Genomic DNA, 16,566 nt, shown 5'->3' with positions numbered 1-16,566 from the left:
GATGATTTAACATGGATAGGAAGGCCAGGCAGTGAGTGGCTCACACCTGTAATCTTAACCCTGTGAGAAGCTGAGGCAGGAGAATCGCTTGAGGCCAGGAGTTCAAGACCAGCCTCAGCAACATGCAAGACCCTGTCTCAGGCTGGGCACGGTGGCTCACGCCTGTAATCCTAGCACTCTGGGAGGCAGAGGCAGGAGATCATTGGAGCTCAGGAGTTTGAGAGCAGCCTGAGCAAGAGCGAGACCCTGTCTCTACTATAAATAGAAAGAAATTAATTGGCCAACTAAAAATATATAGAAAAAATTAGCCGGGCATAGTGGTGCATGCCTGTAGTCCCAGCTACTCAGGAGGCTGAGTCAGAAGGATTGCTTGAACCCAGGAGTTTGAGGTTGCTGTAATCTAGGCTGACGTCATGGCACTCCCTCTAGCCTGGGCAACAGCGTGAGACTCTGTCTCAAAAAAAAAGACCCTGTCTCCACAACATGTTTTTTAAAAAATTACCCAGGGGCAGTGGCGCATGCCTGTAGTCCCAGCTACTCAGGAGGCTGAGGCAGAAGGATCGCTTGAGCCCAGGAGTGTGGGGCTGCAGTGAACTATAATGACGCCACTGCACTCCAGCCTGGGAGACAGAGTGAGACCCTGTCTCTAAATAAATAAATGAATGAATAAATAAATAAATAAATAAATAAAATGAACAGGAAGCAAGAAGGGGGTGAGTAAACAGCAAGAAAAAGGAAGAAAGATGGATTAGATGTCCCGATGGTGTCAGAGAGCTATGGAATTGTGGGTGGGTGCCCATCCAGGCATACCCCTCATGGGCTCATGCTCCCACAAATGTGCACACACAACCACATGTATTGGTTTTCTAGTTTAATTCCTATTTGGGGGCTGAAAAGTGCCCCCAAGGATTAGCTTCTTCAAGGAATAGAGATGTTAAGAAACATAAAAACCCTCTGGGTTCCGGGACTGGATTGCACCCTTGTTCAAGCCCACCCAAGTACAGAGCTGAGGCATTTCCTTCCACGTTACACTCCCACTCCTGTGTGTCAAAGACCTGACCATCTGGCTCAGCGGCACTCACAAGTATTCTGAGTCATTGAAAGTGGGGTGCCTGCATGGGACAGTGTGGTTGGGGTATAGAAATGCCTCAGGGTGCAGACAGGTGACTTTCATCTAGCCAGAAAGCCTCCGCCCAGGAAGGACTGGAAGATCATCTGTCAACACAGACGGAGGTGTGCAGGGGCGGGGACAGCTCCCGCGCAGTTTCCTCATACTGACTGATGGGGGTGGGGGTGGCAGTGAGGGGGGGGGCAGACCGCTTAGTCATCTGGCATAACAGCCTGACCTCGCACCCCAGACCTCCAACCCACCTCATCACCGCCACCCCCTTGCTGTCAGAAGCCCCAGGATCCAAGTTTCTCCAGGCCAAGGGTGGGGATTTGAATTACCTGCCTGTCCCTGTTCTGTTCCCAGCTATTATAATGACATAAACTCTATGCTTCGATCCTCTTTCCTTTTTATTCCCAAAAACTTATTTGGAAGTAAACATGCACTCAGATACAAACACACACACACACACTACTCTAAACATTAGCCCCTTTCTTTCTATCTGCATTCCTACTACTAGAACAGTCTTAATTTTCCTTGAGATAATGTAGCTATTTCCCCCCTGTCTAAAGCAGGAGTTGGCAAACTTTTCCCATAAGGGCCAGATCACAAATACTTCTGGCTTTACACATCATATCATCGCTGCTGCAGGCAGATACAATTATTAGATTAGATACAAGAAAAATGTAACTGGTTAAGGTTATTAGGCTCACCATATGACTAATGGGCAGCTGAGAGGGTTAAAGTCTAACTTCTCGGCTGGGCACGGTGGCTCACGCCTGTAATCCAAGCACTCTGGGAGGCTGAAGTGGGAAAATTGCTTGAGCTCAGGAGTTCGAGACCAGCTTGAGCAAGAGCGAGACCCCATCTCTACTATAAATAGAAAGAAATTAGCCAAAAAGCTAAAAATAGAAAAAATTAGCCAGGTGCGGTGGCACATGCCTGTAGTCCCAGCTACTCAGGAGGCTGAGGCAGGAGGATCGCTTGAGCCCAGGAGTTTGAGGTTGCTGTGAGCTAGGCTTGATGCCACAGCACTCTAGCTCAGGCAAGAGAGTGAGACTCTGTCTCAAAAATAAATAAATAAATAAATAAATAAATAAATAAATAAATAAACTTCTCAAAGGAGCTTTTGATCAAATCAAAAACAAAGTTACTGGCTAGGCACAGGTGGCTCATGCCTGTAATCCTAGCACTCTGGGAGGCCGAGGCGGGAGGATTGCTTGAGGTCAGGAGTTCAAGACCAGCTTGAGCAAGAGCAAGATCCCGTCTCTACTAAAAATAGGAAAAAAATTAGCTAGACATGGTGGTGCATGCTTGTAGTCCCAGCTACTCTGGAGGCTGAGGCAGGAGGATCACTTGAGCCCAGGAGTTTGAGGTTGTGGTGAACTACAATGACATACCATTGCACTCTAGCCCGGGCAACAGAGCGAGACTCTGTCTCCAAAACAAAAACAAAACAAAAAACACCCCAAAGTTATTTTCCATTTAGTCTATCATGGTTGTTCGACTTTATTGTCAGCACAATAGCATGTAATTTCACCTTTTCTTGGTTCTTTTTTGTTTTTCTTTGAACTATTAATATGTACTTTATAACCTATATTCTCGATATGGTGTAGATGCTTATGGATTACTTGCTGCATAAGGAAATAAGTGACAATTCAGTTGGAATTTCTTGTACTTCTTATCATCATTGAGGCAAATAAAGACATTATGTGTGTGCGTATACATTAGCTAAATAGATAGTAATCTGGTTTCTGGATTTCTTACAAAGAGAATTTGTCCATGAAATGTTGTTGAATTAGCATGTTCATCGGGGAAGGAGGGTCCAGGGCTTCCTATTCTGCCATCATGCTGAATACCACAAAATAAAAATGAAAACAAAAAAGAAACAAGAAAAAAACTCAGGATTTTAGAGGTTGCATAGAGGAAGTGGGGGAAGACACAGAGAGAGAGAGGCTTGGGAGAAGGAAACAGGTATTTAATGGAGAAGTTTTCTGGGCTGTGTGTTGTAATCATCCTCTTCCTTGTCTCCATAAAACCTGCAATAAAAGCTACGTTACTCACCAAGGATTTGTTTGGAGAAACTGAATCTGTCCTCAGTTTGAACATGAAGCAAAAGTAAAGACTGCCCTAAAGTGATCAGTCACATCTAGGTTGTTCTTGCCTGTCTCTCCCCTAAGCTGGGGTCTCCTGTAGAGCAGGCCTTTCCTGCTAACAGATGTGTCCCCAGCTTCCTGGTCAGGACCTGACACAGAAGTGTGTGTGTGTGTGTGTGTGTGTGTGTGTGTGTGTGTGTGTGTGTGTGTTGAATGAATGATTTTAAAACTGCCTGGCAATAGAAGGAGCTCAGTTATTGTCTGTTAAGTAAATACTCCCTACATCTTCCACAAGAGGAGGGAAAGAAGGGCCTTTTCAAAGTTTTCCCATATTTCTTCCTTTGGCCTCCACCACGCGGCAGCCACAGAGTTCCTCTCTCCTGACAAGGGACAATGTGGGTGGGGCTTGGAAGAGCTAGAAGCTGTACCTCATTAAACCAATGACAGTCAATATAGATCTAGCACCTGTTATGTGTAAGACAATGGTAGATACTGTACGGTTGGTGAGGAAATACAAGATGCAACTTAAAGAAGTTGCATCAGAAGAGACTTCCTCTGCCCTATATATTGCTCTAAGTACTCTCTGTCTCACTGAATTCTCATAACATTGTACTATTTATCATTTCCATGTCACAGTGGAAGAAACTGAAGCTCAAATGTGATGTGCTTTGTCCAGGGTCACACTAGTGAGTGGCAGAACCAGGATTCTAACTTAAGTAGCCTGAATTTACTCTTTTTTTTCCTTGACTCCCAGATCAAGAAGGTGGCCTGACTTATCTAAACCTTGGCCCCTACTCTTGGGGATTCCATATACATTACGTTGGAACTGCCTGTTAAAAGATAGATTTTCCTTTGGGTCTTAAACTCTTAGGTTACTAGCTCTGTGGTACTCCTTAAAATGTCCACAAGAGGGAGAGCTTTCCTCACTAGTTTTAGGCTGCTTTCTCTGGAATTATGAATTTAATTTGCAGTTTTGTAGGCAGCTCAAGAGTTGGCTGGTTACCTATACAGAATCTGTATGAGTTTCCTAACAAAATGGAATGTAGGTACCTAAGTGGATGCCTGCTTAAATTACCCCAAATCAACTAGGAAGTTCTCTGTCCCAATCAGGCAGCCCATTGTATCCCTCTGCCAATCTCTCTCCAAGCCTAGCACCTAATCTGAAATGATGGCAGAGGCTGTATAAGCCTTAGATCTTTAAACACCAGCCTCCTCTTCCCTTGCCCAAGTTCTATGCATTATTCAGTAGCTTGGAAATCTCTAAATAAGTTTCAGAGGTTCTAAAACCCAGAGAAAGTCAAGAATAAAGTTTTTCTCACCACTCTCACTACCAGCCCTGCAGAACCTTGTTCATAATGACTCATTGGCCATAGGACAACCCAGTTATTGTGCTCTTTCCTGAGCTGGACGCTGAGAATAAGAGTGTGGTGGACACTGTGTATGGCCCAGTTTTCCCTTTGGGAAGGACTTACTCCCCCAGCTGTAGGGAGTACTCCTGGAATATGGCTCACAACTGTCAGCCCCTATAGGGGCCTCTCCTGATGAAGGTCACCTCACTCTAGGCCATATCCCTCACTCTAGGCCATATCTCTGGGGCAGCCCACGTCCTATAACTAATCAACTTAGAGGGGAATAAAGTCTCAGTCCCCTTGCCTTAGCTGGGACAATTCTGTAGGGTCAGTGGAGGCCTCTGTAGATACTGCAGCAAAGCTCATCCTCTTCCTCTGCCCAATCCTATTTTCTTCCTTTCCTTCACAGGTGGTAATTCAGAGAGCACTCATTAATAAGCCTCCTACAAGTTAATCACCATCTTACCTTCCTGGGTAACCGGACTTGTAACAGTTGGAATGTTCTGAGAAATCAGATGCTGTGTCAGGATTTAGAGGCTGGATTGCTCAGCACCCAGCTGACAATGAAGACCCCATCCCTAGGTTAGGTGGAGCTTGGGTAGTCACCAGTAAACTGGTAGAAAGGAATGCATTAGCTGTTTTAATGGATCAGAACTTTGAGAAATATGAGAAAAATATTAACTATAAAGATAAGAAAATTGAGCAGCTATTGCTAAGCTCAATCAACACTCTGGACAAAATAATAAAAGGTTGAAAGTAATTAACTGGCAATTCAAAGCACTTGAAAAAGTGATGTGAGGTAGAAATGCCGTAATTGACAGGATTAAAAGGCTCAGAAAAACGGGCATTCAGAAGGTATATACTATATATGGCTAGAAAACCCACCAAAGAGCAGTATTCCATGGGACAGCCTGGAGGACATACAGTTTGCTGAAGAAATAAGGAATGTGCAGTGAGAGAATTAGCATCCCGAAGAAGCTTTGTAATGGCTTTTCTATTTGGGCCAAGGCTGACGATAAGAAATGCCACCACTGAGCTGTACTCATTGACAAAACATGATAGGATGTTTCCCCAAAAATCAATGCTAGGTGGCAGCACAGAACCAGCAGAAGCCCACTAGCATAGGTCCAGCACCATGGACTCCCACTTCCCGGGCACACATAGCTTTTGCCACTATCAAGTGTCCAATCTGTCAACAACAAAAACAATAGCCAAATCCACAGTGCTGCATCAGACCTCAAGGAGACCAACCAGCTTCTTGGTAGTGAGTCGATATTTAATACACTGGACTCCTTCCACTGTAAAGATTGCAACACAATTTGTTTTGGCAGGAATGGAGACATATTCCAGCAAATGGGTAGGATACATATTTCAAAAAGGGGTTTGTGTTTTATGGCACCCGGGCCTCAAACATCACCACTGTCCAAAGGCTTCTACGGTGTTTGCAAACCAGTGTTTGAACGACAGTGTTTGATCCCATTGTGTCAGACCAGGAACCACTTTTCAGCAAAACAGGTGTAAAGCAAGCACATGACTATAGTATCCACTGGTGCCATTACATCACACCACCCAGAGACAGCCAGCGTGACACAGTGAGGGAAATGAGCTGGCGAACATACAGTGGAAGCACAAGCTTGGAAGTGACACCTAGAGAGGACAGAGTACCAACTTCCAGCATGCAGTTTACACTCTAAACCAACAACCTGATATGGTGCTGTGTTCCCAACAGGTAGAATATATGAGTCCAGAACCAAGAGTGGAAGGCAGAAGTGACTCTGCTTGCCATCACTCTCAGTGACTCACTTGGGAAATTTGTGTTTTCTGCCCCTACAACTCTAGGCTCTGCAGATTTAGAGGCTCTGGTTCCCAATGGGAACATGTGTCCAGCAGGAGAAAGGGTTTTATGGTTGTTGCCCAGGAACTTTGGGTTCCTTGCGTGAAGAGGACAGCAGGTAAGAAGAGGCGTGACCATCATGGCTGTAGAGTTGCTCCTAATTGTCAGCAGTAGGTAAGGCAGCTGTCACACATGGAGACATGGGGGAATATGCTTGGCATCCAGAGAGTCCCCTTGGCTGCCTCTTCGTACTTCCCTGCCCTGGTAAAAAGACAAGTGCAGCAGCCAGAGCTTGAGGAGTGCATGGATCCCAGAACTCAGACCCATCAGGGGTGAAAGTCTGGGTCGCATCATCAGGTAAGCCACTGAAATGAGCAGAGATGCAAGCCAAGGGCAAAGGAAAGCTAGACTGGCTAAGGGATAAGAATGGGGCGTCAGCTGCTGTCCCGAGATCAGCTGCGGAGAGCTGTAATCCTTCCCCCTACCTTTCTTCTTCTCAGTTTCCACCATGAAGAGAGATTCATAAGTATGCTGGATAAGCTGCTTCCAGAACTTTTATGAGGTGGGTCCCAGTGGCACAAGAGGTAGTCTGCTGTGACGTGCCACCTGGATTGCCCTTCAGGGATGAAGGACTTATTTCCCCATAGCTGCTTCGAGTGGTCTCAACAGAAAGTCCTCTGCTGTCGGCCCCCTGCAGGGATTTCCTTAAATGGAACAAGCCCTCTCACCTCATTTCAGAACAACCCTAAAGGGTTGTCCCAGCTTCGGAACTCCCTTTGGGTCCAATGAGGCCTCTATGGGACAGCATCACAGATCACCTCCGCTTCCTTCCCTGTCCTTTCATAGTTGGTCTTTCCAAGAGCACCTTTGAATAAATTTCTCACACGCTAATCTCTGTCTCAGAACCTGATTCCTGGAGAACAATGTTATCCAGGTCAGAGAAAGAAGGGCTTTTGATCTCGTGTCCATGTCAACAGAAAAGAAGCCAAACTGTGTAAAATAATTTACAGAGGTTTATTTTGAGCCAAATTTGAGCACCATTGTTGCCACCTACCCAGGTTTATTTGCCCGCTGCCCAAGAGGAAGCCAATATGCTGAGACAGCAGGGTTTACAGCAGAGAAAGTTTATTCTGCATAGCGCTAAGTGGGGAGACAGGAGAAACCTCTCAAATCCGCCTCCCCCAGAATTTGGAAGACAGGATTTTTAAAGATAGTTTGGCATAGGAAATTGAGTCTGCTAATTGGCTGGGTTTAGGGTGGAACCATTGGGTTGTAGAAATTGTTTTCTTTGCTGACCATGTTCTTGGATGAAGGTAACAAGACCAGTTGAGTCAATTCCTCAGTACATGATGTGGGTCTCGATGGTCCACTGGAATGCAGGACCTGGAAGATATCTCAGAAACTACCCCTGGGTTTCAAAAAGAGTATGTTATTAATATCTATGGAGAAAGCTAAGGATCTTTATGACCACCAGCTATGTGGTATCAGAGTAGCAATTATAGGGAAGCAAACGGGACAGTGGCTAATTATAGTCATTATTTTTAGCTAGGCCTGTGCCTTCTTTTTATCTAGGCCCTTACCATAGTTCTTGCCTTGCACCCCTTTTTATTAATTTGTAAGGGAATTTTCACCATGGCCTGAAACTCTGCCCAAGAAGCCTTGAGCACGTGGACTGGCTGTGGCTGGGTTACAGTTTGGTTTTATACATTTCAGGGAGACAGGGGTTACAGGTAAAGTCTTAAATCAATACATGGAAGTCATACATTGGTTTGGCCCAAAAAAGTGGGACATCTCAAAAACGGGGGTGGGTAATAAATAGGTGGTTTTAAAGACTTTTTGACTTGTAATTGGTATTCTCCAGGAATTAGGGGGTTGGGGGGTAGACTCACAACTAATGGACATGGTGAGCAATATAGAGAGGAAGGGCATGCCTCTAACCCTCGCTTGGGTGAGGCAAAGACATAAAATGTAACCAAAATGTTTGTACCCTCATAATATCCTGAAATAAAAAAAAAGAAATGGAGCTTTGTCCAAAGGCCTGAAATGTTTTAAATTAAGATAAGTCTGAGGCCTGGGGCAGTGGGTCATGCCTATAATCCTAGCACTCTGGGATACCGAGGCAGGAGGATCACATGAGCCCAGAAGTTCTAGACTAGCCTGAGCAAGAGCTAAAAAACACTAGCTGGGCATGGTGGCGCATGGCTGTAGTCCCAGCAACTCAGGAGGCTGAGGCAGGAGAATCACTTGAGTCCAGGAATTTAAGGCTGCTGTGAGCTAGGCTAATGCCACAAGCAAAAGAGCGAGACTATCTCAAAAAAAAAAAAAAAGTCTGTTAGAGACAATCTACCAGCCATATATTTCTTTTTGTTTTTTTAACATTCTTTTTTTTTTTTTTTTTTTTTTGAGACAGAGTCTCACTTTGTTGCCCAGGCTAGAGTGAGTGCCGTGGCGTCAGCCTAGCTCACAGCAACCTCAAACTCCTGGGCTCGAGTGATCCTTCTGCCTCAGCCTCCCAGGTAGCTGGGACTACAGGCATGCGCCACCATGCCCGGCTAATTTTTTATATATATATCAGTTGGCCAATTAATTTCTTTCTATTTATAGTAGAGACGGGGTCTCGCTCTTGCTCAGGCTGGTTTTGAACTCCTGACCTTGAGCAATCCACCCGCCTCGGCCTCCCAAGAGCTAGGATTACAGGCGTGAGCCACAGCGCCCGGCCTTTAACATTCTTTTTTTAATTTTATTTCAGCATATTATGGGGGTGCAAATGTTTAGGTTTTGTATATATTTGTTGTGTAAATTGAGGACCTGTATATTTTTCTTTTAAAGTCCTAGGCCTATTAATGAGTTACAAAGGATGTCTACAAGAAGAGAGGGGGACATGAGGAATGTCTGACCTCCCTTCTCATGGCCGGCAACTCAGTTTTAGGGTATTCCTTTGGCCAAGAGTAGGTCCACTCAGTCAGCTGGTGGAGGGGAGCTTTAACATTTTGTTTTAGTCCACATCCAGAAGAATATGGGTGTGTGGTATACAGCAAGTTATGGTTCTAGCAAAAGCAACAATATGTATAAACACACTGTCAACCTAAAATAATCAAAAGGGGCAGAATATAGTTTAAAGAGAGTTTGTTCAAGCACAAAGTTTGAGGATGAGCTGTCCAGAAAGCACAGATTCCAAAGAATGGAAGTCAGTGCGCCAAAGTGTAGAAGTTTGTCATCACTTCTATATAGACAAAGCTTAAGGGCGTTTAATAGAATTTCAGCATCTTTCTATGTAAGGCTTAATGCATAGTTACAAAGATCTGATTAGTTGAGGTGATTTTTTTTTCTTTCAAGAAAGGTATATTTAACATCCCACACTGAAGATGGAACAGTCATGTGGTCTTGGGCACCATCTGGTCTGAGGTAGGTGCAGGAAAAAAAGGCAGTTAACCTAGAACAAATATCAGTGATTGGAAGAGGGGAGGTCTGGTCTCATGTCTCTCCTAGTCATTTACAGAACATGAACAAAGAGAAAGAGTTAAGTTATAATCTAAAAAGCAAACTAGCAAACATGCTACCTGACTCAGTCTCCAGAGCTTAACTTTCCTTTCTTTGGTAATGAGGGTCCTGAAATTTTATTTTCTTTTATAATACTATGTAAAAGAAGATTGGGCAAATGAGAAAGAAGAAAGTGATCAAGAACGGTGTTATTAAAGAGATGGGATGTGAGCTAAGGTCTTGGAGAACAGGTAGAATTTGGACCCTGGGGTCATTAGCATCCTCCAAAAGGAAAGACAGATATTCAAGGCAGTAACAGTTGAGGAGAAATGAGGCTACTTGAAATCCCCAACAGAGAAATGGGAAGGGGAGATTACGTTTCACAGCAAATGTACCAGGCTCTTTCATGCCTCATGCTTTATGCAGACTTCCTTCCTTCTTTTCCTTCTGCCAGAATTTTAATCCTTGAAGATTATAGATTGGAGCCTACTGTTATAACAAAGAAGTCGTTGTCAGGGAGGAAAGACTTTTTCCTCTACCCTCTTACGTTCAGTGCCTGAGGCCTGTGAATTAGACTGAGAAAGAGAAATTAACAGGAGAAAAGAGTCTATTTGTATGCACAGGAGAACCAACAAAAGAAGTAGCTGGCTCATTAAATGGTTGACATTAAATAAGTCTTAGACACCTATTTTAGTAGGGGAAAGGGGAGAGGGAGAAAACTAGAAGAAAAACAAATAGGTTTCTTAAGGGACTCCGAATGGGTTTTTACAAGAACAAAGGAGAGATCAGAAAGTTTGTGATACTGTTCATCTATACCAGTATGAGTGGGCTTTCTGTCCTCTTGAAGGCCATAAAACTCCCCTGGAGAGGGTACTTATGGTGGGGTTACTCTTGGTTTCCCATCTGTGAGTAGAAGCCTCCCCAAAGAGGAGAATTATGACAGTCCTCATTTCTCAGAAGTTTTTGCTTTGAGTCAGAATAAGGAAACTCCAAAAAGGTTTCTTTCTGCATCTATTGACTCTGAAATATCTTCGGCTTAAAATAATCTGCATACCAACTCTGGAGTTCTGAGTGGATCCCCACATAGCAAAGCATAGAGCCATAATGTCCCAAATTCCAGCTCCAGCATTTACTGGCTAGCTGTGGGATGTTGAGCCAGTTGCTTAATCCTACTTTCCTCTTCTATAAAATGGGGAAAATTATAATACCTCCTAAATTTGTTGGGAAGATTGAGTTAATGCTAAGCCCTTAGGAAAATACCTGGTACATTATCTTTAAAATGCATGCTAATTATTACCAAGATTACTCTAAGATGATGCACACAGAACTGGGGGGAAAAGAATTTTCTCACTCGGAGAAAATTCTCAAAGAAAATAACTGACAGGACTTGACAGCTCTGTGCATCATGGTGAAGCACTAGGCAAACAGCTTAGGTTTTAACTACTGTTCTGCCACTTAACTGCCCCATGCCTCAGTTTCTCCATCTGTAAAATAGGGGTAATAGTAGTATACACCCTTCTGAGGCTGTTGTGAGAATTGGAGATTAGTAACTGTTAAGTGCCTAGATTAGTGCTGGGCACATGGTAAAGAACACAGTAAATGTTAGCTTTTACCATCATGGATACACGGTGAGGGACCTAAGTTCTAGCCGATGTTCTCGGCAGTCACAACTGTATAGTCTTCACGCTTCTTAGTTACTTCATCATCTCTAAGCCTGAATTTTCTCATCTGAATCAAAGATGACTCAAAGAGCCAGGCACAGTGGCTCACGCCTGTAATCCTAACACTCTGGGATGCCAAGGCAGGAGGATCGCTTGAGCTGAGGTGTTTGAGACCCCTCTGAGCAAGAGCGAGACTCCCTCAATCCCCCCTCTCTACAAAAATACAAAAATTAGCCGGTCGTTGTGGTGTGTGCCTGTAGTAGCAGCTACTGGGGAGGCTGAGGCAGGAGGATTGCTCGAATCCAGGAGTTTGAGGTTGCAGTGAGCTGTGATGACGCCACTGCATTGTATCCAGTGCGACAGAGCGAGACTGTCTCAAAAACAAAGAAAAAGTGACTCAAAGATTCTCAAGGGTGCTGGTGCCAGTGGCAGAGCATGGGAAACCAAGGGGGGGCGCTTCCTTGGCAGGGACAACACACCCTGTGGAAGGATCCCTGCCCGGCCCTGCTCTCTCCACTCCGCCGCCTGCCTTCGCGAATTAAATACCCGGGTCGGCCTGGCAGTGACCGGCCTGGCAGTGACCGCAGGAATCTGAGTGCAGATTTGCATAAGGAGGCGCCTAGGAGCCTCCGAAGGGCCTTCCACCAGCCACCCCACATGGGGCCCCAGAGCACGAGCGCGGCGGCGGCTGCAGGCCGGAGCGCGCTGCTGCGGTCTGGTGCGGCAGTGACCGCAAGGCAGAGCCCCAGGTAACCGCAGGGACCGGCCGTCCATCCCCGCTGCCCCCGCGGCCTCGGTCCGGACGGGGGCGGGGGGGACGAGGGGCGGGGACAGGGCGGGGACGGGGCGGGAACCCGGCGGAAACCAGGGCGGTCCCGGGCTTACCCCGCCAGCTCCACCTCCGCAGCGTTGACAGGACTCGCTGCGCCGCCAGGATCAGCTGTTGGGGACCAGAGGAAGAGGAAGGGGCGGAGCTGCTTTGCGGCTGGCCGCCGGGCCGTCAGCCGACCACAGCGAAGGGTAATCAGGTGTCCCCAGCGCCGCCCAGGGCCCTGAGGGCCAGCCCGGGCCTAGGCTGGGGGCCCTGGACAGGCGAACCGGGCCTGTCTAGGAAGCCCAGCAATGCCCCGCCACGGAGTGTCATCCTGCCAGAGCCACCCCAGGTCCCGCCGGGAGCAGGGACTGGACAGCAACTCGGGAGCCCCCCGACTCCTTTGGGTGGGCCTGGGCCTGGCGCTGGCGCTGGCTCTGCCTGACTCCCTGGTTCTGTGGGCCCCGGCGGCAGCCCACCCTCTTCCTGCCCGAGGCCATCCTGCCACGTTAAATTCCATAGTGCCCCAGCTCCGGGATGCCTTTGGGTGGCAGAATCTCACCTGCCCAGCCTGCAAAGTCCTATTTACAGCCATCGACTTCGGGCTGAAGGTGAGCTAAAGGGGCTGCGGGTGGAGCCAGCCAAAGGGGACCGCTGGAGTGGGGGCTGGGCCAATGCGGGAGCCCTGGGGGGTCCCATGGCATTCCTGAGGGAGAGGGCAGCATCTGCGAGCCTTTACCGAGTTTGCCCCCCTTTGGGGACACCCATGGCAATGTGCCACCGCCACCCCATTGAGATCTTTGTAAAGTAGGAAAAGAATGCAGACAGTGCCCGAGAAAGCAAGTAGGTGAAGCAAAGGCCTGAAATGCCAGTGGCCACTGAACTAAACAGGAAGCCATGGCCTGCTGCTGCCTCAGTCACAGGACAAGGTCTGGGAGGCAGGGGGTGCACTGAAGTTCCTCACCATGGTGGCACTGGGTCCAACTCAGCCCCAGTTTGGATATGGAAGCCCAAGGGGTGGTGGCCAGGGGGTAGCCTGGTTCCCCTGCTCTGACATCTCACCACTCGTTCCTCCCACCACAGAAGGAGCCCAGTGTGGCCCGGGTGGCCTCCATGGCCATCAAGCTGTGCAAGCTGCTAAAGATAGCACCACCCACTGTGTGCCAGTCAGCTGTCCAGCTTTTTGAGGATGACATGGTGGAGGTGTGGACACGCTCAGTGCTGCTCCCATCTGAAGCCTGTGGCCTGCTCCTGGGCTCCACCTGCGGACATTGGGACATCTTCTCGTCTTGGAACATCTCTTTGCCAGCCACGCCGAAGCCACCGCCCAAGCCACCCAACCCCCCAGCCCCTGGCGCCCCTGTCAGCCGGGTCCTCTTCCTCACTGACCTGCACTGGGATCATGACTACCTGGAGGGCACAGACCCTAACTGTGCGGACCCACTGTGTTGCCGCAGGGGCTCTGGCCTGCCACCGAACTCCCAGCCAGGTGCTGGATACTGGGGCGAGTACAGCAAGTGTGACCTGCCCCTGAGGACCCTGGAAAGCCTGTTGAGTGGGCTGGGCCCCGCTGGCCCTTTTGATATGGTGTACTGGACAGGAGACATCCCCGCCCATGACATCTGGCAACAGTCTCGACGGGACCAGCTGCGGGCCCTGACCACCATCACAGCCCTCGTGAGGAAGTTCCTGGGGCCAGTGCCAGTGTACCCTGCTGTGGGCAACCATGAAAGCACGCCTGTCAATGGCTTCCCTCCCCCCTTCATCAAGGGCAACCATTCCTCCCGCTGGCTCTATGAGGCAATGGCCAAGGCATGGGAGCCCTGGCTGCCTGCTGAAGCCCTTCGCACCCTCAGGTACTCAAGGTCCATGGAAACCCAGGAAGGGAAAACAAATGTGGATGAAAGTTAAGAAAGGGAACCTGGGCATTATCTCTGACTGCTCCAGCATGAGTCCTCAGTGCCCTTCACTCAGTGCACCTCCTAATCTGACCCCACTTTCCCAGCCACCATCCTTCGAAGGGCTGGCAGCATACCCTCTCCATGCCGCAGTCTGTGTCTTTGCTCATCCCCATGTTCCCACCTTACGTGGGCCCAGGTCCCAGGGAGATCACCTCTGCATGATCTTTGCTTCCCACTCTAGTTCAGTCTTGCTGCTCCCCTGAATTCCTAGAGCCCTTAGGCCTCTGAGCCATTCTTTTCTGCCAGACCCTACAATTAGTAGTGTTTGGTGTCCAGCTAGAATGTGAGCTCCTTGAGGATGGGGGATGATGTCCTGCATGCCTCTGCCCTCCACCCAAATGCCCCGCACAGGACTGGGAATGCAGGACCAGGATGATGAACGAGTGTTGACCCCACATGTTTACTTGTTTCAGAATTGCGGGGTTCTATGCCCTTTCCCCACGCCCTGGCCTCCGCCTCATCTCTCTCAATATGAATTTTTGTTCCCGTGAGAACTTCTGGCTCTTGATCAACTCCACAGATCCTGCAGGACAGCTCCAGTGGCTGGTGGGGGAGCTTCAGGCTGCTGAGGACCGAGGAGACAAAGTGAGGGAGGGTGGTGGGGATAGGGTGGTGGAGGTGGGGTGGGGGGAGCTGGGGGAGAATCAGGGTCCGGGTGGGCTAGAGCACCTGTGGACAAAGAAGCCTGATTTTCTGGCGCTGTTCCCTGGGACTTCAGCTCATGAGCGCCCCTGGAAGCCCTTTCATTCATTTCTCCCCTCTCTGGCCAGGACTCTCTCACCCCTTGATGCCCTGATAACCACCCTCAACTCTCCCTCCAGGTGCATATAATTGGCCACATTCCCCCAGGGCACTGCCTGAAGAGCTGGAGCTGGAATTATTACCGAATTGTAGCCAGGTAGGAAGGAGATGAGGGTGGAAGTGGGGTTAGGGTGAGGGGATGAAGTGTCTCAAAGTTGGAAATTCCCTTGGGTATCTCACCATCCTTGTCACCCCATGTGGTGGGGAGGCTACCAAAACAGGTTCGAGAAAGAAAGCATTCCATCTCCCCAGATCGCTTCCTCCCTCTCCCTAGAATCTTCTGAATATAATTAGTATCTTCTGGTCAGGTATGAGAACACCCTGGCTGGACAGTTCTTTGGCCACACTCATGTGGATGAATTTGAGGTCTTCTATGACGAGGAGACTCTGAGCCGGCCGCTAGCTGTAGCCTTCCTGGCGCCCAGTGCCACCACCTACATCAACCTCAATCCTGGTGAGTGAGAAGGAAGGGAGCCTTCCTTACCCTGGAGTTGATGGGATGGGAGGCGGTGGGGGGAGGAGGGGAGAGCACAGGGTGGGCGGGATATGCGGCCCCTCCCTGGACTTGCCTTTGCTCCTCCTTTCCCCTCCACTCAGCCTTCTTTCCTTGCAGGTTACCGAGTCTACCAGATAGATGGAAACTACTCCGGGAGCTCTCACGTGGTCCTGGACCATGAGACATACATCCTGAACCTGACACAAGCTAACGTGCCCGGAGCCACGCCGCACTGGCAGCGCCTCTATAGGGCCCGAGAGACCTACGGGCTGCCCAACGCACTGCCTGCCGCCTGGCATGACCTGGTATATCGCATGAGAAGCGACACGCAACTCTTCCAGACCTTCTGGTTTCTCTACCATAAGGGCCACCCGCCCTCGGAGCCCTGCGGCGCGCCCTGCCGCTTCGCTACTCTGTGCGCCCAGCTCTCCGCCCGCGCCAACAGCCCTGCTCTTTGCCGCCACCTGGTGCCGGATGAGAACCTGCTTGATGTTCAGAGCCTGTGGCCGCAGCGGCTGTTCTGCTAGGGCCCCAGGGCCCGGAATTGGGAAAGTTCTTTCTAGGAGGCAAAGCCCCAGAATGCTGCTGTGGTTTAACCTGTCTGGTGGAAGAGCCCATCCCTGGGCCCCAAGTACGCCGGGAAACTGGACCTTCTCCTTTCCTGGAGCTGGTTTAGCTGGATGTGGGAAGGGACGGCTGCTCTGTGCCCAGTATCTAAACTGCCTTGGAGCTGCTGTCCTTCATGGCCCTGGAGCCGAGGCCTAAACTGACACTGCCCTGGGCAGACCAGACAGGTGCTGTTACCCCAGGCCTGTGCTGTCCAGCCAGGAACCTGGTACTGCTCCTGCGGCCTGGTCCTGCCAGGCTGTTAAAATAAAGATAAGAGACTAGGACTCCAGACCCCTCTGTGACTATTCTGATTTCTTCTTTCTAAGCAGGCAGGGCAAGGGGACCTTGGGAGCAAGATCA

General features: G+C 48.8%; 1 protein-coding gene across 2 annotated transcripts; it reads left to right on the top strand.

Moving 5' to 3' along the window:
- Window positions 1-12,435: 12,435 nt before the first annotated feature.
- SMPD1 (sphingomyelin phosphodiesterase 1) lies at window positions 12,436-16,495 on the top strand. Of its 2 annotated transcripts, XM_012786556.3 has the most exons (6): window positions 12,436-12,950; window positions 13,423-14,195; window positions 14,714-14,885; window positions 15,122-15,198; window positions 15,410-15,555; window positions 15,715-16,495. In XM_012786556.3, exons 1-6 carry the CDS (start codon window positions 12,651-12,653, stop codon window positions 16,122-16,124), a joined length of 1,878 nt encoding a protein of 625 aa, XP_012642010.2. In that variant the 5' UTR covers window positions 12,436-12,650; the 3' UTR covers window positions 16,125-16,495. The 2 variants fall into 2 exon arrangements, with proteins under 2 accessions (XP_012642010.2, XP_075858341.1); XM_076002226.1 differs by lacking the exon at window positions 12,436-12,950 and having other exon boundaries at window positions 13,932-14,235.
- The last annotated feature ends 71 nt before the right edge of the window (window positions 16,496-16,566 follow it).

The sequence above is a fragment of the Microcebus murinus genome, chromosome 4 (assembly GCF_040939455.1).
Source record: "Microcebus murinus isolate Inina chromosome 4, M.murinus_Inina_mat1.0, whole genome shotgun sequence".
NCBI lineage: Eukaryota > Metazoa > Chordata > Mammalia > Primates > Cheirogaleidae > Microcebus > Microcebus murinus.
Note: the sequence above shows the minus strand (reverse complement) of the source record. Positions and strands in the feature narration are given on the sequence as shown.

Excerpts from the sequence above, each read along its gene's own strand:
- SMPD1 (XM_012786556.3), top strand. The coding sequence starts at position 12,651 with ATGCCCCGCCACGGAGTGTCATCCTGCCAGAGCCACCCCAGGTCCCGC. Across the intron at positions 14,196-14,713 it reads GAAGCCCTTCGCACCCTCAG|AATTGCGGGGTTCTATGCCC; the intron begins GTACTCAAGGTC and ends TACTTGTTTCAG. Across the intron at positions 14,886-15,121 it reads CTGAGGACCGAGGAGACAAA|GTGCATATAATTGGCCACAT; the intron begins GTGAGGGAGGGT and ends CTCTCCCTCCAG.